The following is a 26,674-nucleotide window of genomic DNA, read 5'->3' on the forward strand; positions in this document are numbered from 1 at the left end:
TGGCAAATTGCACCCCTGCCTAGGGTATCCAGAAAATATTTTTCCGAGGAAAGAAAAATGAAAGGAGTGAAGTGATGGGGGAAGAGGTTACAAGGAGTTTCAAATGGAGGAAGTGCTATGGTAGGTTTGGTGCATGTTGATTCATACAGAGTAGATCATAGATCAAGATTTCAAAAAGTAGGAGGTGAAATTGTAAGGTGTATGAAGGATGTAAAGATATATTTTACTTTTAAATCTTAGACTGAGCATTAGGATATCATTACTGGACTCGCACCTCTGCTCACACAGCCCCACCATCCAATTATGGTAATTAAAAGGCAGCTGTATGAAAACTCAAATTTATTTAAGGAAAATGAATGACAAATCCAAACTAAAGAAGGTCTCCACCTTTATGCCAGAGAAGTCACCACAATGTTATGTACCCATGAACAATTGGTCAGCAAAACAAAATGTTACATGCCTGCATAATTCTTACTAGTCGTGCAAAAGCATTCATTTCCAGAATCTATTCTATATATGTATTAAACCCAAAAGAATACTCTACATTCTACATATACTTCTATTGCTTATCAATAAATGTCTCTCAACATCTTAAATTGCACGCAAGCAACTGAATATGCAAGGTTACATTAGCAAATGCATCAAAATATTGTTTTTACCTTCCCCACTGACACCCACCCCTCACAATGTGAGATCACTGTAAATACAATAGATGTGGTGTAGGTTTTTATAAACATCTCTATGCAGCACATACATACATACATACATACGTGCATAACATTCTCTGAACAATTCTCTCAATTAACTTCTATACATTTTCCTTCCTATCTACTATCTAGATTTGTGCTAGAAATATACTATTTTTCATTAAAAGCTGCCATGGTAAAAACATCCTGCCCTTTCACTTCACACATAGGCCTTCCTGTGTATTTCAGGATAAGGAATTTGCACACTTCTCTGGGAATAGTATTCATTCTCTATGCTGCCTCTCACCAACAACACTCCTACCAGCAACAAATCATAAATAATATTATGTCTGGTGAAGAAGCTTCATGACTGCACCATGGCCTGTATCAACAACTAATCCAGTAGAACACACACACATTGTCTTTGTTTTTGTTTGTTTGTTTGTTTGTTTATTTGATAATGTGCTCCAAGCCCTTGGGCAGCTGGGCGCAACAATACAAGTAGACTTGAAACTTAGTTACAGTGCCTGACACAGGCTATTACAAAACAGAGGTAACTTACAACAAATGATATAAGTGATACAGTACATATAGGATCAAGATGGGGAGGAGATGGGGATCAAGATTTTTTGTAGAATTATACCAAATGAAATCTAATTTTAAGTTCCACAAAATTCTGTCCGTTTTAAACGGTGCTTCACAATACTAAAATGCATTGGGCTTTATGGAAATTGAATCTCACATGCATTCAGTTTCAAATAAAGAACACAGTGTTATTTTATCTTTATCTTGCAATGGCCTTGTATCCTTGTTATATCTAGTGTTCCCTTGTTTCCAGGGAGTTAACATAGACAATTGTATAGGGCAATCGGTATTTTATTGGGGCTAAGTCTTAACAATTTCAAAGGGGTTTCCTATTTTTGGAGGTTAGCCTTGACCCACTCAATTTGGAATATTTCAGTCTACATAGTCCCTTAAGCTGCTGCATAGGTTCCCAGTATGGACTGCTCATCTCCTTTCGAGTATCGATAATCTATGTGTTCTCTTTGGAAAAACATCACTCCATTTGATGTGTATTCTCCCCAGCCAGTCATCTCCTTTCCATAATATTCAGAATAATGGTGATAATGTCCTGTCTTTTTATGTGAGGGGTATTTTATAATAAAATCTCCTCCCCATATCTTGTGACTAAGTGGAAGAGTTTGTATCTTGTCTTGTGATTTGTAAAGTGGGGCTATTCACTCTAGTGCTTAAAGGAAGGGAGAAACTCACTTGTAATCCTATGGAGAGACAATTTGTTTATGTAATATAACTTTTGATGTGAATGTAGTAGTTTAATAAAATGAAGGTTCAATACAATCTTCACATCTACACCGACAGATGAAGACATGATATGACTCTGTGAGATGCAAAATTATATCTACAATTGTACACAATTCAGATTTAGTGTTGGCTGGAGGTAATATCTTTTATTTATAATGCACAATTAGTTTTAGGTTTCTAGAATTTTGAATAATGAAATATCTGGTCACTTGACAACATATGAAACATTGTTCATCATTGACTTAATGTATCTGTGGAAAATACTGTTTTCGGCCAGCCGAGGTCCTCAGTGTTAAACTGTAAACAAGCTCTTTCCATAAAACTGGTATAGGAAAGCTCCAAATAAGATGTTCTCTTGCAGTAAACGTCTCATGACGAGAGCCTGGTCAACTGAGGCAGGTGGAACTTAATTGGACAGAACCAGAACCCATGATCTTGTGACCATTCCTTTGGTGGGAGCTTACTACTCTAAGCCGAACCCAGTTTGCATGTAATCAACTCAGTCTCAAGCTGAATTTAATAAATGGTTATTCAAAGTACTGGAATTTCAAATATTATTTTCTTTCCTTATTTATGAATGCATTATTTATCTCTTGACATTATTTATCCGAATGAGAAATCTATCACTTTTTAAACTTCAGGGCTTCAAAAATAAGTGTTCTATTGTCCAGGCTAAGTTTGTTTTGCTCGTAATCCTACTCCAAATTCTCGGCGTTAATACTTTTACATGTGGTAAAGTTTGGATTTACAGGGTTTTCTTGTGCTTCTGTTTCTCTTTGGAATCGACAGCCCAGTGTTTGGATGCAATGCACTTAAAGGCCCCAGAAATGGTTATAGTTATTTCTCCTTGGTGCAAAGTAAATTATTCATACAATGCAGGTTGTGGAAATTTAGAAAACAAACTCTTTTGAGCCATGCCTCTCTCTTCCTCTACCGAAGCAATCTCCATGTTTACAGTATATTTTAGTGGAATATCATTCAGATTCATATTTCCCCACAGGTTCCTCTTCCCAGAACTGACATCTAAAGGAGAAGGATAGTGGTATAGTGATTATGGCTTCTTGCTTTGAAATCTTCCTGTTCCCGACATAGGGTCCACATCCGGCCTGCAAAAAGGATCATTTGGCAGCCTTGACTTGTCCACATCGAAGCTTGGATTGCATCTTTCTGTCTTTGGGTAGAGATACTCTAATCCTGACCCATTTCCTTCAATGAGGCATATGATTGATGCCATTTCCTGACCCCCATCCTTCCCATCTTTGATATGGAAGGCTGCAAGAAATGTTCTTTTAAGCACCACAGAGAGACCTGGAAAGGCTGCTTTAGGATAACACAATGACAGCATCTTTATTATACAGGTCCATTAAATCTCTATCTTACCCTATTCTTTACACAATGCTATACATCAGGGTTTCACATACGATAAATCAATTATATGTTATCTTTAACATTCCACAAACATTCGTCCTTTCAATCAATCATTCATACTCACCCCTTTACGCAAATTCCCTTTCCTTAGACATAATTCATCTTATGGGAAGGTGGAACTGATTCCTCAATTTGATAAAGGGCATTCCAGGCATGACAGGTTTTCAGCTGGTTCATGTGGACACAGTGTTCCTCTGTTTGTTCTCCTTTTTGAATGCATATTTTGTAGGCAACGGGAGAGATCTTATTAGTGATCTCATACAATCCTTCCAGCTGGGAAGGAACTTACGTTCCATGGTCTGGTTCCTTTGAAAATAATTAAGATAAACTTGATCACCTACCTCGTACTCCTTTTTGGATGTCTGGATGTAATTGTTCTTACCACAGATTTCGCCAGGTTCCCCTGCGTGTAAGCAAAAGCATGCTGGAGATGCTTCTGCAAATATTCCATGCATTCAGTGGTACAGGCATTGATGAAAATCTGTTCTTGTGTTCGGTATAACAGCTGTTGAGGCAAGACCATGTTTCTACCATTCATATTCATAAGTTCAAAAGGGGTCATCTTAGTTGCAGAAGTAGGAGTAGACCACAGAGCCACCATGACTAGTGCTTCAGAATCCACTACACAATTCTTTAAAATTACTTCTATGGTTTATTAAATCGCTTCACCCCGCAGCTGGATGCTGAGTGATAGACAATATTAGCTTTCTCTTTACTACTAGAATTAGCCACATTTTAGTTATTAGAACACTGGTAAAATGTCTACCTCAATCAGGCTCCATCTTTTGAGGAAGGCCAAAACAAGAAAATATGTGGTTCATCACTAACATAGCTGCATTCTCCATCTTTGGAGAAGGAAGACATTCAACCCACTTGGTGAAGAGACACCTAATGGTCAAAATATATTTGTTGCTGTATGCGGATAAAAGTCACCTGGCCAATAAAGTCAAACCTAAGATGAGACTATGGTAAGGTAATTCCTCTCGGTTGTAGACAAGCCTGGTGATTGGGAGAACTCGGTTGGAACTGAGCACACACCAGACACCCCTTTACGTAAATATGTCAGTCCTAACCCAAGTGTGGCAAATAAGTGACCTCACGAAAGATCTCCATTGATTTTTGGAAACCCAGGTGACCAGCTGTTACTGCGTCATGGGCATGTTTTAACATTATGCTCCGAAAGTAGGCAGGTCCCACCCACTAATTGTAACCAGATTGGGGGTTCTTAACTAAAAGTCCATCTTGAATTTTGTACATCTTTTGGAAATTAATTAATACTCAAAGATCTTTCCTTCCATACCAATTCGTTCAGATAAGGGAAAGCTTTCAGTGTCTTCTGAATATTTATAGAATCTTCCTATAATTGAATCTTCTTTCTGTACATTACTAAAATCTTGGTCTGGGGCATCTCTACTCAATTGCAAAGCAGGACGCTCACGTTCAACTTGAGTTTGTGATTGAGTTACTGCTGTTACTTGTATTTCTCCAAGGAGATTTTTCGTATCAATATATTCATCTTCTATTGCTTCAGTTGTAGCTAATTGATCAGCTGCATTGTTTCCTGTTTTTTTTTGAGGCTGTCAACTTTTGAGTGATCCTTTATTTTCTTCCAAAATAGGGTCATGTTGTTGATGTCACTAAATCATCTATCTTTTGAATTAGCTTCCTGTGTTTCATGGGTTTGTTGTTTGCACAAAGCATACTTCTGACTTTCAAGTTTACTAAGCCCTCAATGAATCAATTTTGAATATAATTTGAATTGGTTATGATTACTAGTTTCTGGAGCTGGTGATCTAAGGCAGTAAGGACACCTGTATATATGGCCATGAGCTCTGCCACCTGACCACTCTAGGGACCTATTTTATAACCGGCTGCACATTCAGGGATGTTATTCATCCAACCATTACCACCGCCAACTACTAATTCTTTCTCATCATTTTCTTTAATATGGTAGGAACATCCACATGAACTATGGGCAATCCCTGACAGGTTTTCCTGTCATATACCCTTTGTGGAGAAGCTAGATATGCCTACATATTGCTGGTCATTTTAAGTTCTTCATCCTCCAGACAGTTTTCTTGCACACAATCATGTAGATCGGCTAATTCTTGTGTCAATGGACTATTTTTGTTTGGACTATATCTGATTTATACAAGGTAAGCCTGCATTGAAAGAATCCATGAAGTAATACTTCAATTAGAGAGTTTCCCTGTTTGTATCCGGTTACTCTGTAAATATTTTAAAGGCTCCTAGGAAGTCTCAATTTTTATTTTGCCTGTATGTTGATGCTATGGAAACCTTTTATATTCTGACACATGCGCTCATGATCCCTAGGGGAATGTTATGTTATGTTATTGTGATTTATACGACGCACCGCTGCCATTTTCAGGTCTCCAGGCTCTCTGGCAGATCTGAAAAGGAAGGAGGGTTGGGAAGGCTTTGTTAGTGGGATTCAGAGGGAAACGTGCAAGAGCTTTGATGTGCTGTTGATAGCTTCAGTTTGGAAAAACGGTTGCTGTGTGCTGGTTTGTTTTAAATTGGTAGACGTTGTGTGGTGTTTGATGTATGCATGTGTATGGGATCATTTGTGTGTAATTGGTTTAGTTCCTTGCTGGCTGTTGCATTGTGTGTGCAGTTTGTGGTGGTTTAGGTTTTTGCTGCAGTAGAGGTATGGGGGTGTTGTGTTCGGAAGGCAAAATTTGTCCCATCAATTACACCTGCCACATGGGGTAGGCACAGCCACATTACAAAATTCGGTATTAATGGTGTTGATCTTGGGGAAATCTGTTGGGAATTTGATATGATCCCCCACACGTGGGATAATGGAGTCTAGCACCAGGGTGAGGATGCCACTGAATGCTGGCTGTGTGATGCCAGCTACATGTTCCACAGAGGTCTGGAAAAATCCACTGGTACCGAAATGCAATACACTCATCACCTTCAGAATTGGATAAATGGATGTGACAATGCTGATCTATGCCTCTAGGTCAGCAGCTATACTATCTGTCAGGTCGATGATGGTCTTTGGTTGAGTCTGTATATGCTGAGTGTCTGCTCTGCTGACATCACCTGGAGATATGCCCTTGGAAATGTATATGTGGTCGTTGGAGCCATCTGTGATGTGTCTTGTAGGGTGCACAATGTTGGATGTTAAATTCGATTTACCAGTGTAAATGTTTGTGTGTATTACAGTCCTTGGAGCAGCACATGGATGGGTGTATTGTTGTTTACACGTTCTACCTGTCTTGCTAGGTTGCATGCAGTATGCCTGTTTCCATGTCCTTCCTAGCACATTTTCCCCACATATGTATGGATTTACCTTGCTGCACTCATTGTACATGTTGTGCTGCATTGTTGTCATCTGGCAATGCTCCATCTTCCGATGCCCACCTTTCCACCCTGTGATGCCCTTCCGGCTCTTGCTTGTTGTCACGTCCGTATCCGTAGGTGGCTGGCCACTAAAGGTAGGTGTGCCCCTGCAGTCACCATCTTGCTTTGGTGTATAGGCAGGACTTGCTCCATTGCTTTTATACCATTTCCGCTACAAGTGGTGCACATTTTCAGAGGTATTTATGATGATTTTGTGGCGTCATAACCACTCCTTATTGATGAATGCATGTATGCCGACTAAGTGACTTTCCGACGGCAGACTACCATTGTTCCGTCAGTGCACATTGTGCTAATTTCACTGTACCCGTGATCGGCGGAAACATGGCAATTTTGCTACCGCCACAATACCAACAGTTATTTGGCAGATATGTGGCAGAAATTCAAATTCTAGCACACTCTAAATGAACTCCTTAGTGTATTAGGAAGATGCAAACTTAAAGAATATAAAATGTTGTTCTGGTCTGTGAGTTTCCTAAATAAATTGGTAACTAACCCTTCTGGTGTCAATCCTACCTTTACATCTAAGTAGTTTCCCTCACGTATGCCAATTTCAGCCGTATATTGTAGTCTCTCTTCTATTCCATTTAGCTTCCATATTGCCTTTCCATATTCCAAATACATAATCGATGTACAGTCCCCAGTATCTAATGTACTTAAGTCAGCTAGAATGGCTCAGTACATGTTCTTTCTCAAAACGTTACATGGAGGTGTTAGCATATGTGGTGCCATTATGGCACCCATGGAGGTACCAGGTACTTGTAAATAATATTATTCACCACATCTGAATATGAATTCTGAGCTATAAAGTCAGGTAAGGCTATTGTGAACATTTTAGATGCTCCAATCTCTTCTTCTTGTAGGAACACCCATTCTACAGCACTTTGTCTGAAATCATTTGGAATAGAGCTGTATAAATTCCTGACATCCACTGTAAAAAGTATGTCAGTAGACTCAATATCTACATTTTCTGGTGTCTTTTACACATGACTCTGTTTTTTTGTATCAACAGTTTGTATAAAAAATCAATATATGTGTGCAAGGGTTTTGAAATACTTTTAGCTACTAAAACTATGGGTCGGCCAGAAGGTGAAATCATACCCTTATTACTTGTAGGTAGAGTGTATTAGATTGGAGTGATAGGCTGAGTGTTATTGAGAAAAGCTTTATTTGTGGTACTTATCCAATTCCTTTCAATTGCTTTTTTCAGTAGGTCTGTTAATTTAGATTTGATGTCAGGGAGAGGCTATCTAAAGTAACATATATGTCTGTCTCTATCTCCCAATTGTTGAAAGCATTCTTTATCATAATCCAGTATATTCACTATAGCTCCCTTGTCAGCTGGCCTTATGGTAACGCTATTGTGTGCGTATGTATATAGTGTTGTAATAAAAGCCGTCTCTTGCTGACTACAATTAGTGAATTTAGGATGTTTAGAGGATAATTTAGATGGATCTTTAAGTACCGATCTATGAAATAGTTCAATATTTGGGTCCTGAGTAGGTGGAACAAATTGCTTTTAGGTTTGCTTACATCACCTTGGCTATCATCAGGCCTTTCTTCAATTTCAGCAAAAAACGCTCTCAATTTTAGTTTGCTCACACATTTGTGTGTGTCTATTTTGTTCTAAAGAAAAGATTAACTACATTCCGGAAGCAAACTCCATCCCTTTTGTAAAATCTTATCTTCCAAGTTAGTGAGATATCTATGTGATAGAATAACTACTAATATTTCTTATGAAATTGAGTGGCATGGGCGAGTGGTTTGACTTCTTTCGCCTCCCCGCTGTGACTTATTTCTCTTGTTCCTTTTCCTACTGACAGAAGGCGTCATTTAACCCACTTCTGATCCAATGTTTCCTCCCTTTATATTGTGTCTCTATCACTTTGTGCGCTATCAGAATCTGTACTTGTATAGTTTGATGAACCATGTTGTGGATTACCTGATTGATTTGGTTGTTCATATTTTAACATCCAGGTGTAGATCTCCTCCTGTAGATAAACGTATGCATCCCTTTGGTACATCCTCAATTTCTTTTGTTCAATCTCAGCCCAATAGCTATAGCGATTTGTGGTCTTGTCTTCTAATATTTTATCTAGTTCTGTTTTATTATATACAGTAGAAAGATCCTTTTGTACATCTTCTTTGTCCTTAAATAAAACATTGAGGTGTTTGGAAAGTTCCTGTATGGTCAGTAAAACCAAGTCAAGAGAAAATGTATTTAAAATGTGTTACCATCTGTGAACAAATCATTTGCTTTCCTTACATAAAGTAGGTCTTAGGGGTATCCCAAGGGTCCTCGGAATACATTGTGCCCTATAATTGTTACCTTACGTTACTTCATATAGCTTTCTGTAGATTTCACATTTCATTAGACATTGCAACTGTTTGATCTTGCCAGCTCTTTCTGACCTTTCACTAGTTCTGCCTGTGTTTTCTAACAGACTAAGCATATCATCAGCCTCTTCTGCTGATAATCACAATGTGTCTAGTCTTTTATCCGTCAGATTCGTGATTTGCTCGTAAAACATTATAAGTGTACCTCCTCTCTGTGTTTGCAACAAAAAACAATTCCCAAAAAAGTGAGTCATGAGATGGTACCAGTAGAGACATACAAATTGTGTTATCTCAATTTAGAACTAGTAATTTGGTTCACTCCAGAAATTCCCTTGCACTGTTGGTAATGGTGTCTATACATGTGTCTGTGAAAGGAGGGTTGTATTTTGGCCGTCTGTAGACTAGTAGGAATGAAAGGTTGGTTTGGTTGTCCAAGGCTAAATGCGATTCACAGTTTGGTATATTATGGTTTATTTGTAAAGCGCTCAAACCAGAAGGCAGAAGGGCACTGACGAACAGAAAAGGCATATGCTGAAATGTAACCACCCAGTCTGGCAAATATTGATGAAAAAGTTAGGTTTCAAGGAATTTAGTGAGATTAGATTCCATTCTGAGAGTTAAGGAAAGTTTGTTCCAAAGCCTGGAGCTTTGAACAGAGAAACTCCTTCCACCTGCTGAGTTGAGTTTACATCTCGGGAAAGTAAGTAGCAGTAGGGTGGAAGTCCAACGAGGTTGTTGTGTGTAGATAACTGAATATAGTAGGAAGTGGAGCTAACAATCAGCTTAATTAGAACAGAGAAATCCAAGAAAAAGTTGAAGTATATACCCAATGACTTGACCTTGTTATGTGAAGGAAGTGGACTTGAATGAAAGTTAAACAAAGAAAGAGACAGGGACAAAACAGCAGACAAGGAACAGGGGTGAAACAGGAGTTGCTGGCATTGAGGCCAAGTGAAGTTGTGCACAACCAGTATATAACCTGGGTTGGGATATTGGGAAGAGTGGCATTATCATCAATAAGATTGCTGGTAAGATTAAAGGAAATCTGGGTATCATCAGCAAAACAATTAAAGCTGACATCCAAGTCAGCAAGAAGGTTGTGCCGTGGCTTAACATAACAGTTAAAAAGCAAACGGGAAAGGGCTGAATCCTGTGAAACACCACATTGGTTGTCCACAAAGCTGTGTCATGACATCCAAGTTGAGACAGTACAGACGAGCCATTATAAAAGAGTTAAATCAACAGATACCCTGGCAACAGATAGACATCTCAGAAGGAGGACATGTTGGTCCATGGTGTCAAAAAACCACTGATAGATCTAACAAAATCAGCAGAAAGGTTGCGTGTGTGGATTCATATCCCAAAGGATGCCCTCCCTAATGACAAAGATGGCAGTTTCAGTACTGTGTAAGGTTAAAAAACTGACTTATGACAAGAAAAGCATTTATTAAGTTTAACAACATTTTGAAGTTGGGCGACACTGCCTTCTACAGAATCTTTATAATAAGAGGGCAGTTAGCAATGGGGCAGTAATTGAACGGTGAAACTGGACCCAAAGTTGTCTTCTTGAGAAGGGGGTGGGGGGACAGGAATGTTTCAAAGCTGGATGATGTAGCCAGAAGCCAAGGACATGGTAAAAAAGTTCAACAAAATTGGAAGAATGATCTCAAGCGAGTCAAGGATCATCCATTCCGGACCTGTGTTGCCTGGACATTTAGTAGGACACATATATGACACTATCGATTGAATGGAAATGGGAAAGACTGGAGAAAAATCAAACACAGCAGAGGCTACTATTGGAACAGGGTTCAGAGGAGCCAAAGCAGGACTGCGTGTGTTGACAATTCGCTGGCGAACATGATGAATTTTAGAGTCCAAAGATGTCCTGCAACCAGTCAGCCAATACTGGTGTCACATGTTTAGGCAAAGCTTATTTTCTAATTACTGTATGCTCTGAAAAATAAATGAAATGAAAAATAAATGGCTTTTTGAGAGTTACCTGCCTGACTAATTGTAGTACAGAAAATAATAATCTTTCAATTGATTTATTTCATATGCATGCCATTAACATAATCATAACCAGATACAGAAGGCACTACCACAATGCAAACCCTACTGCCATCATGTTAACATTGTACAAGTGAATTGGGCATGTGAGACAGGACGGGGAGGAGAGAAATGATCATTAAAAGTGGCATTTCTTAATATTATCATCCCGTGTTTCTCCCAACATGAACCAGCTCCATAGCATTGCTAGCCATATTATACAGGAACTCTAAACCCCTTTTAGGGTGGTCTTCATACATAGCGAAGATAACTTAAGAATGGCGGGTCTCCTCCTTAAGAGGACAGCACCTATTAGTGCCTTGGACATTAGATGACTGAGTTGAACCTGAATGCTGCCAATTTGTTATGTAAAATGAACATGTTAAGTGTAAATATCCTGTAATTTCAGTGGATGAGAAAAGCCAATTACTATATTCTAACAACAACTTAACTAAACACATTTCTGCCTTTCTTACTCCACTTCCCACCCTACTCAATCCTCCATTAACTCAGTCCCCTACACTTTTCCTTGTAGCCTTTCATTTATTATCTTAGTCTAATCCCACGTCTATGTAGTCAGTCCCTTCTATCTCATCCTATTAGCTATCCACTCTGTTTTCATTGTTCTTTTCCTGTTGCTAGCCGTGTGTTTCTTACATGATTCGTGTCTTCAGGCACTCATAAGAAAATAAAGGGTGAAACTTGTGGTGCTACAGAAAACATCATAGAATAGTTCCAAACAGAATTTAGTACTGTAACCAGTTTGTGTAGCCTGAATCTTGAAATCATATGTTAGGGTAAAGTCAGAAATACTTCATAATTACATATATGTATAGCCGGAGGTGTTAAGGCGGGTGGGATGGGGGAAAGCGATTACTCTGAGGGAATATGGATTTTTGTCTCATGCATGGTTTGGCATTAGCAGGTCCAATATGCACCCTTTGTTTCATGTACTTTTTACATACATTTTATTGGTGATTTATATGATGCTGAATGCCACTTTGCTCCAGCTTATAAACACCAGCGAACAGAACAAACCAATTCTGCATGGCATCATCCCTTTCCCAAGGTGTGCACCACATTGCCCCCTGAGGTATCCTCTTGGCCTAATAAAGGTTGAAATAGAAAGTCAGACACAGCTATCATAATCCTAAATCACTTTCATGATGTTATGTTATGTTATGTTAAGTATGTCATCCATTTGCACCAACTTCAATGTTTCCCCAGCACAGCAGAGGTCAAAGTGGGCGGGAGTGGTCGGGAGTGGTGCTCCCATTCTTTTCATTTTTAAGTTTCACTGTTCCTATACTTTTATTTTGAAAATAAACCGTTATGGAATGGTTTAGTTTTAAAATAAAAGTGTAGGAAGAAGTTGAAGCTTGCACTTCAGTGCACTGCACTGCACATTCCCATAAATAGCAGGTGTGTTTGTTTGGGGAGTTTGGATTTGGTGTGGGAGGGGGTGCAGGGATGGGGCTTGTGGGGAGCAGGGCAGACCAGCAGAGAACATAGCTCCACTACTACATTTTGTACACTTCGACCACTGCAGCACAGTGTTAAATAGGTTTTGGTAATGCTGCATATAACTTAACCGGATTCCATCCCAAAACGAGTAAACTCGAATTCAATCAAATAACATATTTGCAGCCACCAACCGGATGAAGGCAATGCCAGAATGCCTCTGATGGGTAGAGATCAGCTCGTTCAATTGTAGTGGGGTGGATACATGAGTATTTGATGAATGAAGTCTAATGGCTACAGGGCAAATGCTGCAGGGGTGACCAAGTTCTAGGCACGACCATTTTCCAACAGGAGATGCATGTTAATATGCTGTAGACAGGGGCGTTGCTAGGGGGGGGCTAAGGGGGCTGTAGCCCCTGATCTTTTGGTTGTAGCCCCGGATAGAATCTCAGGGGCTACAGCCAAAAGACTAGCTAGCCCCCAGTCCCAACAGTTCCGACATCAGCTTAGCCCCGGGTCTTTTCCAGACCTAGCAACTCCCCTGGCTGTAGACATACCTGACACATGTCACCTGGGCCAATTCTCTGGCTGTGCTGCTTGACTGTAGTGAACCTGCATGTGCAAAGCCATTTACACATGTAAATTAATAAAAATGAATCCGCATAACTGCAGAACAAAGGTGTTTTCTCCCGCCGTGTGTGCACATGGCACATGCAAGTATAGAGAGAATATTTCAGAATTAGGGTTATTGTGCATGTTACATTTTTTTCTGTGCACCGAAATATGACTAACCAGACATTTGGGGTACTGGAAACATGTTTTGGAAAATCCCAGGATATGGAGAAACTCAACGTGATATAGTACACAGACCGTGGAAAACCTACTCAGTTTTCTTTTGGCCCATTTGTGACATTTCAGTTTCTTCAATGCAGATCTGAATCATCACTTTAGCAAGAGCTGGCCACTGCTCTTACATCTTTGTTTTGTCTTCAGTATCATAGATAATTGATTTCCAGGATGTTCTTTCCGGAGTAGAATGGTTTCTATCAGGAGTTTCCCCAGTTCCCCTAATAATGTAAAAGAGCGTTTATTTCCCTACAGTCGCTAGTGAAAATTTGTGGGTTTGCGCCAAAGTGTATGATCCCTATACAAGTCTGCACTGTTTCACCAATATGCACCAAATGTTGGGCAGGCACCTGTTAGGACCCTCTGAACATTACTGGCTACATAACATCTGGACACCCCACCTCTTTCCCCGGATTTCAGCAAAAGTGAACATTTGGGTGTGGGCTTGTGGGTTTGTGGCTTCGTGTATGTTCTCTATACAATTCCACACCGTTTCACCAATCTACACCACATTCTGCACATTCACCTGTTAGGACCCTCCGGACATTAGTGGCTACATGACATCTAGACACCCCACCCCCTTTCCCGGATATTAGAAAAAGTGTCAAATTGGATGTCGGTTTGTAGCATTGCATATGTTTCCTATACAATTCCACACTGTTTTACCAATCTGCACCAAATGTTGGAGAGTCACATGTTAGGACACTCTGGACATTACTGGCTACATGACACTTGGACACCCTACCCCTTTCCACAGATTTCAGCAAAAGTCTCTGTGTTTGTGGATCTGTGATTTTGTGTATGTTCCCTATACAATTCCACACCGTTTCACCAATTTGCAACGCATTTTGCACAGTCACCCGTTAGGACCCTCTGGACCTTACTAATCTATATAACATTTGGACACCCCAACACTTTGCCCGGATTTCAGCAAAAGTCAACATTTGTTTGTGGGTTTGTGGCCAGCTGACAAAGCCATAAACCATGATCACCAGGAAGGGTATCATAAATGTATGATAGGCGAACGGACATGAGAGGCAAAGGTGAAGGCAGGTAGCATTCCAGAAGTTTCCAAAGTTTTTCTGCATCATGTGAAATTACTTTTCCAGAGGATTTTTGCGAGATGGTGCCTGACGACGAAGCCTAAACCATGTTCACTAGGAAGGGAAACAACAAATATTTCTAAACAAGCCTTACAATGAACATGCACTTTAGTAATATTGAACTTTAGGGCCATAGTTGTTGGCACCGTCGCCACCATGTCACCCATCAAGCTGCTCAGGAATCTCCATGTTGTTCTCACATAATAACCTGGCAATGCTGGGTATATCAGCTAGTTAGTAGATAGAAAACCGTCTGAGCTGAGCGAATCCAACTCATAACCATCGAAACCTGAGCAGGATCTTCTGACAGCAGCTAATATTTGCTCAGCTGGAACTGAGGGCAGAAGTATCACACATTGCATCTGAGTGCACGGGGTTTCTCTCAGCAGTAATCACAGTTCACGCACGTCATTTTAGAATCCCTCCGTTACAGTGATTATTTTCTCTCTCAAATGTATAACCCAGTAAGTGCAAGTGAGATCCTCTCTTACAACCTGTGCTAGAATGCAAGCGCCCCTGGCCGCCCTATTCAGTGTTCCCAGTGCATACCATTCTTGGGGTAGGTAACTGCCCCCCTTTTCCTTTCTTCCAGATCACTCTGCTTGACTCGATTGACGTGAGAGAGTCATGATGCAATGTCTCTTTCCAACTGCCAGGGGTTATAGGTAGAGGGGGGTTCCAGCTCAGCTGTGTGGGGTGCATTCACTCCAACAAGCCATGCCTGTCCGTCACCTAATCCTTTAGTGATGTTAATTACCTAATTCACATTTACAGGCCCATGGAAGTTAGCACCCTGTGTTCATGGCTAATGCGCCTGCGGACTCCATGATTTGTATTCTATGATTTGCAAATACATGGCCTTGTACGTATAGCCAACATGTTCACAACAAGAATGGTCACAGCATCAGAAATGGGTAATGACAGCAGGAATTGCCTCCATAAGTAACCATGGCCATCAGCACAAACTGACCTGTCACGCAGAAGAGTGATGGTCACCAAAAGACATAGGGTTTCACTACAAGTGTGGCGGTATTCCAATGGTAAATCCGCTGGAATACCTCCAAACGGAATTACTGTTACCGCCACCTGGTCCTGCGGATTTATCGCTGTATTACAAGTGGTGGTAGGTGGTCTAATTGCACATCTTTGGGGGTCCAAAGGACTCCCTGGGGAGTTTGGTGGATTTACTGCTTGTGGTAATTCTGCCGATGGTAATTCCATTGATTTTGCCAATTCTTTGTTAGGAAGGGAGTGGATTTTCCTCCAGCTTTTTGCTGGAGGAAAATCCTCTACCTCACTGCCAAATCCACAGTACGGTGGTGGAGTAATGCGGTGGTAACGGAATTACCGCCACATTACTGCTGTTTTTTACTGCACCTCCGTACTTGTAATGAGGTCCATGGCTTGCAGCAGTGATGCAATTTTAACCTGTGGAGTAATGATTGACACCCCCGGGAGGTATTGACCTAAATCTACATTTACACCGTCACAATTATTTTACTTTCCTTTCTGGAATTGCTGCAAGATGGAATCAGACAATATTCTTTGTACCCAGCTGTATTTGTCCTCAGCTGCAATCATTTTTTAAAGTTCATTCTTTTTTTATTATCATTTTCAAGAGCATTGCATCAAGTAGCTTCTCAGGGTAACTATGCTCTCTTTGATTCAGCCTGGGTAAGACCAAGCAGCAGAGAAAACCAAATACATATTGCATCCATATACCCCATTGAGGGCGCAGGGCATGGCCAGCTGGCTGCACACGGGGTTGTGTAATGCAGAGGTAAATCACCCTAACCCAGGGATATTTGACCCAGCAGTTCCCCCCAGCAGAGGTGGCACCCATCAGTAATCCCTGTCCACGTCTGAAAGGTCCTGCAGTAGTAATATTTTCAAACAAGAATTTCCACAGCACCATATTTCATTGAACAAAGCAAGAACTGCCTCTGGCAATGGAAAGACCCAAAAAGACTGTATTTAAAATCCTGAATGGGAGATTTGGCCGAATTTCAGCAGTTCTAAAATACCAAACGGCTGAAAAGTTCGACTAAATCCCCCATTCAGTGGCAACGGCTGCGGGGGTGTCCCCTGCCCCTTGTTCACTATACTGCCAGTGGAGGTTGCGGGTGCGTCCCCCGCAGCCGCTCCCGTAAAAAGTTTTTAAAAAAAGGAAAGGACCCTGCAGTGCCGGTTCCCGATCACAGAAGTGAAAGGGAACCGGCATTGCAGGGACACAGCGAGTCGGCGGCACACACTGAAGTGTGCCACCCCAAGGTAAGTAACAGGGGTTCATGTATTTATTTTGGGTTGTTTTACCGTGACGTAAAAAAAAAAATTTCGGTCAAAACCGCTATGGCCTTTTCGGCCGCAATTATTTCCGTCATGGTAAAACAACCCAAATCCTCTGGCAATATTCAGATATTTAACCACTGCAGTACTTTGTTTCATAAGTAAACCTTGTCCCAAGCAGTATATGCAGCAGCACTATGGATCAACTACACCTATGGGGTATTGTACCACCATCAGTATTATTGGTAGGAGCAAGGATTGCCTAATATAGTACTCGTTCAACCAGTAAAATGTAAACCAGCCACAGAAGTCACAACTCTCCCAGTAGTAATTGCTGTATCAGCAATCTTTGACGATATCATGCCTCATCTTTACTAAAAATATTTGCCAGTAGCAGGAATATTTCCAGTGCCCAGAATCGTTTTACTCAGCAGGAACTACCTTCGCAGCACACAGGAGCTATGTCCCTTCAGGAAAATACCTCCGTAGGAAGTAGAATTGAAGGCTTGCTCTACACGCTAATCATACGGTTCTCCGCTGTTACATTCAACAGCAGGACCCATTGTCAATAGTCGGAATTGCACCAGACATTGATCCCACTTTGAAATTTAGAAGGGAATTCCAGAGCAGTTATGACATTTGAACCAAGACAGGGATGACCCAACAATGAAGCATCCCACTACCATGGCAATTTCTGAGTTGGCAGGAGCACCCCTAAAATGGAACTCATACCCACAGCAGGAATAGCTTTGGAGCCAGGAATCGATTATCCCTCGCAGGAAAATGTGCCTTTTGGAAATGAGTTACAGCTACAATCACAGTAACTGTTGTGCTCTCATATCCACTTACATTTATGCATACAGTAGTAATGCCTTCTTTTTGTTTCTCTTGGACCGAAAGTCCCCCTTTCACTCCCTTTACATACCTTGCAGACAGAAAAGCACACTTGCAAGATAGGTTGATCAGGAAGTTTCTTAGTTTTCACAATCGAGCATTCTTAGGAGAGAATAACCTTCTCCTCCTCCTCACTGAAATTCTCTTTTTTTCTGGGGCTCAATGCATCCACTACTGTGGGGGACCACACTCCGGTTTCCCATCACAGAAGCCTGAGACGCTGGGTCGTGTGTCCACAAAACTCCTCCTTCTTAAATCATGAATGCACTACCCAATGATATGATAGTGATAATTGTTTTTTTTATAACGCACTTAATACCGAAAAGGTTTGTAAGCGCAGACCCGGGATTCAAACCTATGTTGCTCAGCATCGTCTTGCCTCCAAGAAGAGCGCGTTGTCACTGAACTAAACTACATATGTCAACTTTGTACACAATCCTTGTGTACTTACGGGAACAAGCAGTTAAGTCGTCATTTCCCCTTGCTCTCCACTTCTACCGTCACCTGTATCAGAGCATAGAAGATTTACAGACTACAAAGCAGGATCAGCAACCTGATCACAATTCAGACAGGTTGATGATCTCGTTTTCTTTTAACATTCTTTATTGACATTTTAGTAGACAAAACACAGATCCTCATCCAACAGAACAAAGTCTATCCGAACAGGCAGATAACTCATCTTCCCATGCACACTCAACATGCTTCCAACTGCTGATCCCCCCACCCCCACCCATCTGCTCATCCCCTCCTATCCGGGTTAGTAGCACATCCACAACCTTATCCTGCTTCCAATGCCAATGGCCCAGGGGCAGTGTCCAGTTGTGAGACCCTGGCGACCTGCGTGGTTCAGAAAGTCCAACAATCTATGGCACTGTGCAGCCACTCATACCATTCTGGGCTTCATGTAGTAAAAATCTTCTCAGGCAAATGGTCCGTTCTGCTCGCTTTCCGCATTCCCACAGGACAGCTCAACACCACTTCTCGAGTCCTTCCCTACTGGATAAATGTTCCTCTGCGATCCCAGTGGGGCAGGTCCACCATTGTCTCCCCCCTCTTTCTTCCAAGGGGGCTGTGCTCTGACAAGCCGGCAAACACTGTCCTTCACCCGGGACTCTGCTTGTGCAGCACACTATTTATTTATTTATTTATTTACATTTTTAAATCGCTCATACAGACCGGGGGCATTAAGGCGCTGTTACAGGAATATGTCTTAGTTGTATATTTATAGCGCACTTAATACCCAAAGGTTTCTAAGCACGGACCCGGCGATCTAACCTGTGTTGCTTCATGTCAGCTTGTTTCCATGGCGAGCACGTTGCCACTGAGCTTCCTTGCCCAGGCTGTCCCTCAGGGTCCCATCTGCCCATCACTCTAGCAAGGTCACCAGCTCAGCGGGCCTCGCCTGTCCGGTCCAGGGCTTTGGCAAGGGAATGCCACTGCCCGCTGTTGTTCCCGCAGCACTCAGCCGGTGCTCACATCTCCACCGGCCCCCTTGCAGCTCACTCGGAGCCAGCAACTGCCATCTTGAGGTTCTCGTCCTCCATTCCGTCAAGCCGCCTTACACTGTCAGCAGCCGTGTGCCCTCGACCGCACTGTCGCAGTTCGGCTCCAGATGAGTTCCGCACTGCTTTGATGCGATTCCGAGGTGATGCAAGCAGTTTTGAGGATATCCTTACCAGGATCAAGCAGGTGCTATGAAGAAAGGCAGTCTTACTGCATGGCTGCTGGTCACACCCCCAGGTTGATGATCTCGTACTCTATTTTGTGAGGCATTTGTCTATACTTTCTGAATTCAGCAAAAGCAGTACACCCCTCAGTGTCACTCAAGATACATGATTTTGTAAATGTCTGAGGTGCAGCCGCTGTAGCCACCAATGACCGTCCAAAGGTCTGTGCATTCCTCAGCTAACCTACCCATGAATTCACAATCACACTGAGGGATAACTGAAGAACAGGTGAGTCTGGGGTCCTTCATACCTTTCACTGAACGATCCATTTACGATGGCACATGGTACTTCTTCATCCCCCTAGTTGTATCTCAACAACCGTGAAAGTGTAGAAAAAACAGGGCATCCTGCATTCCAAGATAATCTGTGCCAGACGTCTAGGAATATGAACATCCGAGGGTCTCTGTGTCACTTGGTTTCACTCTGCATTCTTTTTTGACAGTTCAGCAAAACAGAAGCAAAGTTGTTCTTTGTCCAAATTAGTAACAGGTCCTAGAGCCCATACGTGTGTTAAATTACCCCCTCAAAAGAACCAGCATAGAGATTCTTTGGACTAGTTGTTAGAATGACTAGGTTTGCCTTGTGTCAACATCTTAGAGTCATCGTGAACCATGCGGTCCAAGGATGACAAGTTCACCAAACACCTCCTAGCTGTGGTTCTCTCGGTTGCAGTTTTTTAAATCGTATTAATTTACTTGTTTTGACTACTTACTTCTCCCATTATTCTGTCTATGCATGGATTCGTGAATTTCTGCGAATCCCTCTTCTATTGCAGAAATGTCAAAGGAAACATATATTTAGAATACACACTTGCCTGTTTCTATGTTTTTACTTCAGGGTTTATTTTCAAATTGAGATGGCGCATTATGGCCCAACCAAAACTTACTAATCAGCTGATGTGGGTAGGGAATTTTATGAATGGAGGCTGATGCCCAACCAATCATTTTTCTGTTTTCTCCATTTCGCCATTAACTAAATTCAGGAATTTGCGTTGGCTTGGAATCATTCATGTTTACAACTCCATTTTTCTTTTAACCCTTGTTTGCAGTTGCAACTAGAATGCAATTCTGAAAGGAATTTAGGCTTCATGAAAACTACAGAAGTGGCAAATGAAAATAAAATAGCCTACACCGTTCTCCCTATCGCCCCACACTGCAGGAGGTACTAGAAGTGACAATATCATCGCAAATAAGTGGCAATAATCTACCATGTTGTTTGCAAAAGGCCATTTGCCTAGTGACAATCGGTGGTAGAGAACTGTCAGAAAGGGCGTGCATAGTTTATTTATGCTTATCTGCTCGCATTGTGCCCTCTGACCCGTCTACCCGTGATGACAGAAAGCTGAAGATCCACTAGCTATTTCTTCACCGCCTCAGTCTCAAATATTGTCAATATGTTCCAATGAGTGTGATTGCATGTTAAGAACACAAACATCTGAATAAAACTCAATAACAGCCTCTGTGACGTCAAATGCTTGTTTATTTTGAATGAGTTCACAAAGGCCAGAAAATATGTCCTCTGTATTAAATTTAAACATTTATAACTCTCAAATGATCAGTTTAGACGTTAATGGTGATCGCCTTGATTTGTAAATCTCAGAAACCAACAATAGTGTGCAGTTGATCCAGTGTCCTTAAGCTGTACTTGTGCGGCTCCCTAACAACTTCTGTTTGTTAATCCCCAAAGGTGAGATTACTTGCTAAATTCTCAAAGGTCACTTCTCTCAGCGTAATCTCAGCTGGCAGACTTAATAATTCTTACCAGTAAATTAATATAACTATTTTGATGTTAAATAAGGAGGCTGCAATGAAATCTATTAGCAGGTCAATACAGTTGTCAGCAACCGTTCCCAGGCCATGTTTCCAGAAAAAACAGTCCCTTTATGAGGAAGTAATCACTTTTTATCAAGGGTTCAGTATCCATCACCAATAGCACAGGGGCAATGCGCTGATATTGGAAGCAAGACCACGCAGAGCAACAGAGGTTCTAATCCGGATCCACGCTTAGAAACTGAACTCCGGTATGGTGTTAGGTGAACCTGAACTCCGGTATGGTGTTAGGTGAACCTGAACTCCGGTATGGTGTTAGGTGAAACTGAACTCCGGTATGGTGTTAGGTGAACCTGAACTCCGGTATGGTGTTAGGTGAAACTGAACTCCGGTATGGTGTTAGGTGAACCTGAACTCCGGTATGGTGTTAGGTGAAACTGAACTCCGGTATGGTGTTAGGTGAAACTGAACTCCGGTATGGTGTTAGGTGAAACTGAACTCCGGTATGGTGTTAGGTGAACCTGAACTCCGGTATGGTGTTAGGTGAAACTGAACTCCGGTATGGTGTTAGGTGAACCTGAACTCCGGTATGGTGTTAGGTGAAACTGAACTCCGGTATGGTGATGCTGTAGGTGAAACTGAACTCCGGTATGCTGTAGGTGAAACTGAACTCCGGTATGGTGTTAGGTGAACCTGAACTCCGGTATGGTGTTAGGTGAACCTGAACTCCGGTATGGTGTTAGGTGAACCTGAACTCCGGTATGGTGTTAGGTGAACCTGAACTCCGGTATGGTGTTAGGTGAAACTGAACTCCGGTATGGTGTAAGGTGAACCTGAACTCCGGTATGGTGTTAGGTGAACCTGAACTCCGGTATGGTGTTAGGTGAAACTGAACTCCGGTATGGTGTTAGGTGAACCTGAACTCCGGTATGGTGTTAGGTGAAACTGAACTCCGGTATGGTGTTAGGTGAACCTGAACTCCGGTATGGTGTTAGGTGAACCTGAACTCCGGTATGGTGTTAGGTGAAACTGAACTCCGGTATGGTGATGCTGTAGGTGAAACTGAACTCCGGTATGCTGTAGGTGAAACTGAACTCCGGTATGGTGTTAGGTGAACCTGAACTCCGGTATGGTGTTAGGTGAACCTGAACTCCGGTATGGTGTTAGGTGAACCTGAACTCCGGTATGGTGTTAGGTGAAACTGAACTCCGGTATGGTGTAAGGTGAACCTGAACTCCGGTATGGTGTTAGGTGAACCTGAACTCCGGTATGGTGTTAGGTGAAACTGAACTCTGGTATGGTGTTAGGTGCTTTTATAAAAAAAAAAAAAACACTAAATAAAATAAAACGTCCGTAATGTCAGATGTTTGTGTAATGCCACTTCCATCTTTGCTGCTGGCAAACCACTTGTAACTTGTAGCCAGATAATGTTATCTAGTAAGATTATGTAAAAAGGTTTCCAATATCTTATCCATCCAAAGGCTGCAAAAAATAAAAAAATCCTGCAAGCGCAGTTTTGCACAATTTTTTCCAGGCACCATAGCAAATTCTTAATATAAAAAATACTTGCACTAGTGGTGATGGCCAATGATAGGTTTTTTCATATTAGAGATTTATTTTGCCACCAATGAGCAGAAAAGAGTGTAATGGAATTTATTTAGTTATCCTCAGATTTCCATCTGGTCTCCCTACTCATTTTCTAGAAATTGATAATTTTACAGCTCCCGCTGGCAAATGTTCATCATTTGCTCTGCAGGGTGCAAATGTAAAGGGCAAAAGGTGGCAAATGAGCATGTACGCCGCCTTTTGCCCTTCAAATTTGCACTCTGCAGTGCAAAGTGAGTAAACGCTGCCTAGTTTACATTTCTTTGGGAGCATTGCTTGCTCGCATGTCAGCAGGGTTTCATTTCAACTGGGAGCACTGCTTACCATCCGCACATGGTAAGCAGTGTTCCCAATTGAAAGTAAACACTGTCATGCAGGATTTCGGTAAAGGTTGCCTTCCATGCGTGCAACGCTAGTTGCATTTGCCACATCCTCTCCTCCATACAAATGCTTGAAAATAGGATGTGAAGGGAATGCACGGCATTAACGCCTTACTCAAAGCTTTTAGGCCTTTCATTCACGTTACACCCCCTCTATATAATTGTCTTTCAGGTCCAGCCCACATAATTTCACCATTTTGTCTTTGTACATTCCCAAAGTGGAACATCATAAGGTTTCTAACTTTGATTTTGCATGGTCCACCCTTGAGATCTCAATGGCTTTGGTCCTATGCAACACATTTTCGAAAAGAAGTCTGTGGGAAGCTGAGTCTCTCAGGTATTCCCTTTCTGTGGATAGCGACATGCCATTTATTGTTAATTGTGCACTGCACACGGGGTGCGTTGTCTGTGGGGCACTATGCCTGTAACAAAAAGAAAAGCTATTCATGGAAAGCCATCGACCTCCCTGATAACCAATAAGCCTGCTCTGATTTCTCCTAAGCAAGGGCGTGAAATCCCAGTCACTCCTCCTGTGACTAACTCTCCAGTTTCAACCAAGAACGCATTTCCGAGGTTCTGGTGTGGAGCTCACGCAAGGGGCAGAGATTACATATTGAGAGAACTGATCCCCCCCCTAATATTAGTGATACTGTTGACATGCACAATGGATGTAAATAGCTGGCTTGCCAAACGCATGACTTGGTTAATACAGGGGCCGTTAATCTTGAAAATCTCTTTATAAATACAATGGATATAATGACATCCCCTCCCAAGGTACCATGTTCTTCTTCTGGTGACATGGGGATTAAGACTAACCATGAACCACAGACATCTGTTATAGCACAGCTGCTGTCCGACTCTGAGGTTAGTCCTCAGCTGCACTTAACCCTTGAACAATGGTCACAAGGAAAGGCCAATACGTCCAAGGAGTTGCCCATGTGTAGCAGCTTCACTGATTTTTGTACCTGGATGGATTCATTGGATAAATGTGTGGTGGAACTCCGTCTGGTTAAAATAGATAACTCTTCTCAAACAGATTTTCCAACTTTGCCTGGGGAAGTCCAATATTTGGATGAAGTGAACAGCTGTTGCCAGACTGATTGTCAATCAGGGAAAGTGATCCTGTCCCCACAATCCATACAGAAAATATCTGACTGCCGGGTTTTGAAATCGCTTCCCTCCCTATGGCTATGCCTTTGACTTCACCTCCTGAAGCAAGCAAGCGACTGCTGGCGCCTAATACTTTACCCCCAGTTGCTGTAAATAAATCTAAGACAGGTCTTCTAGGGGCTTTTAGACCTGCAAATGCTCATGCACTACTGTCTATTTCTAGAAGTTTGCGAGTAAGAATATCCCTAATGCCGGCACTTATTGAGAAGAATACTAGAGACTTAGTTATGAACCATAGGAACATTACTATCACCAACATTCAGAAGCCTTCTGGGAAAGAGCCGAGAGAAGACTTATGGAATAAAGTATTGGCATGGCTTTGGCAAACAACTGAGCCAGGAGTGGTTAGAAGCTCCGATTTGAAGATCCTACGCAGACTTGAGATATATCCTTGGTGTACTCAGGAGAATAGGGACTGTGTACTGGTAGGATGTGGGACTAGTATTTTGCCAAGGTTCCTCGAATCTAAACCTCGTAATTGATTAGACTTATGTTCATATTCTCTGTTGGAATGTTCCTTATTATGGTGATTTGATTTGTTTGTTGTTATGTCATCATTTGTTGGTAAGTTGCTTTTCTGTTGTAGCGCTATGATGCCTATGGGCTACAGTGATTTATAAATAAATAAATAAATAAACTGCATTCTGAGTTTTGCCAGTCTTTTACCCACTTCTGTAAGAATGGATTCTCCATGCTATTAGTTAGAGTGATATAATGCACCATCATAAACATAGCAGTGTTTGAGAATGAATTAGGCAGCTCTGATTGACACATCAAATACATATCCTCCTACCTGGATTTGGGCCGCATTAGCCTTCTTCACAGTTCTGCCCCATATCATGCTGCGCCAATGCCCTAAGAGTTGATGGCTCTGAAAGCAGAAGCAAAGTGTAAAGGCATGCAGAGTCACAAGTCACAATTCTCCTTTTATAACTTTCCAATCACTGGTTAGTGCCGTACCGACATGTGCCATCTCATTGTTTCGCTATTTAGCGAGCTGAAATGACCTGCCATTGAGATCCATATATGTTCTGTTTCCCAAAGGTCATCTTTGCCTTAAATCAGACCCTTTTGCAGCAGGAAAGCCTTCGAGCTGGCAGTGTCCAAATCCCCTACACCACAGAGGACCTCATCAAACACTACAATTGTGGAGACCTTAACTCCATTATCTTCAACCACGAAACAAGTCAGGTAAGGAAGAGCAGATCCTAATGGAATGTTCTCCATCATGATAGTTATTGTCGGCTTATAAGTATGCATGTTGCAGGACCATAAATACTTTGATTTCTAATGTGATGTATACATGCTACATTGGTTACATTGTTTATTAGAGCATTGACAGAAACTATTCGAAAGTGTCCATATTAGATAGACAATGGAGAATAATTGATTAAGGAATACAGCATTACTGTAACATCTCAAATAATACATTACTGGTGTGTGGAGCAATACGATTTTGGCAGAGCTAGAAAGTAAGTGACAAGGTGTGGTTATGGGATTTAATGCATGTGTAGGGTTTCCCTGAATGCCCAAGACTTCAATATGCATCGAGGGGTCACCTGCACAGCCAGCCCCTCCTCCTGTATGCATGCCTATTTTATGAATCCATGTTTTTGTTCAGGGTAATATGAGAGCAGACTGCAAGAGAGAGTTTTTTGGCAATCTGTCCCATGGTGTTGATCAAAGGTAGTCGGGAGAACTGATGTCCCGGGGAAGATAAAATAGCTGACGCTTTCAAGCAAAGCAAATAGCAAAGCATCAACCATTAAGATTTGCAGTGAAGAGAATGCAGTGAAAGGTGTGATTGATGACAGTTTGGGATGTGTCAGAAGTCAAGGGCACTGTACTTATGCCTGATCAATCTTTTATTGAGGTTGTGCACTCAAAGGTTCAATCTCTGAGATTCAGAGCTGATGATAGATACACACTGTAGGCCAGGGTTATCTAGTAGACCCCTGGACTGGTTTATTTATACTGGTGAAGGTTACAGGCGAGAGGTACACTAAAAGCAATCCTAAGCTTCAGACAGCCCTGCTGGAAACAAGGGAGGAAAAAAAGAAAGCAATTGCAATCAGGCATCAATATATAAAACTAGGAGTCTGAGTACCTAAAAGTAAACAAGCTGGGCAAGGCAATAGCTAGAACTCAGGGAAGAGGTTACAGCACATATTCAGAGCAAGGGAGCAGAAGTAGATAACCCAATCCCTCCCACATACATGGGAGAGG

At 41.7% G+C, this 26,674-nt stretch overlaps 1 protein-coding gene across 2 annotated transcripts in view; it reads left to right on the forward strand.

The window, feature by feature from the left end:
• The window catches only part of LOC138510595 (metalloprotease TIKI1-like), a 367,802-nt gene that overhangs the window by 210,693 nt on the left and 130,435 nt on the right, over positions 1-26,674 (forward strand). For both annotated transcript variants that reach the window (XM_069626362.1, XM_069626361.1), the window contains exon 3: positions 25,493-25,639. In XM_069626362.1, coding sequence (XP_069482463.1) covers positions 25,493-25,639 — 147 coding nt within the window. The remainder of the gene's footprint in view (positions 1-25,492; positions 25,640-26,674) is intronic.

The sequence above is a fragment of the Ambystoma mexicanum genome, chromosome 6p, assembly GCF_040938575.1.
Source record: "Ambystoma mexicanum isolate Mex_15411 chromosome 6p, UKY_AmexF1_1, whole genome shotgun sequence".
Classification (NCBI taxonomy): domain Eukaryota; kingdom Metazoa; phylum Chordata; class Amphibia; order Caudata; family Ambystomatidae; genus Ambystoma; species Ambystoma mexicanum.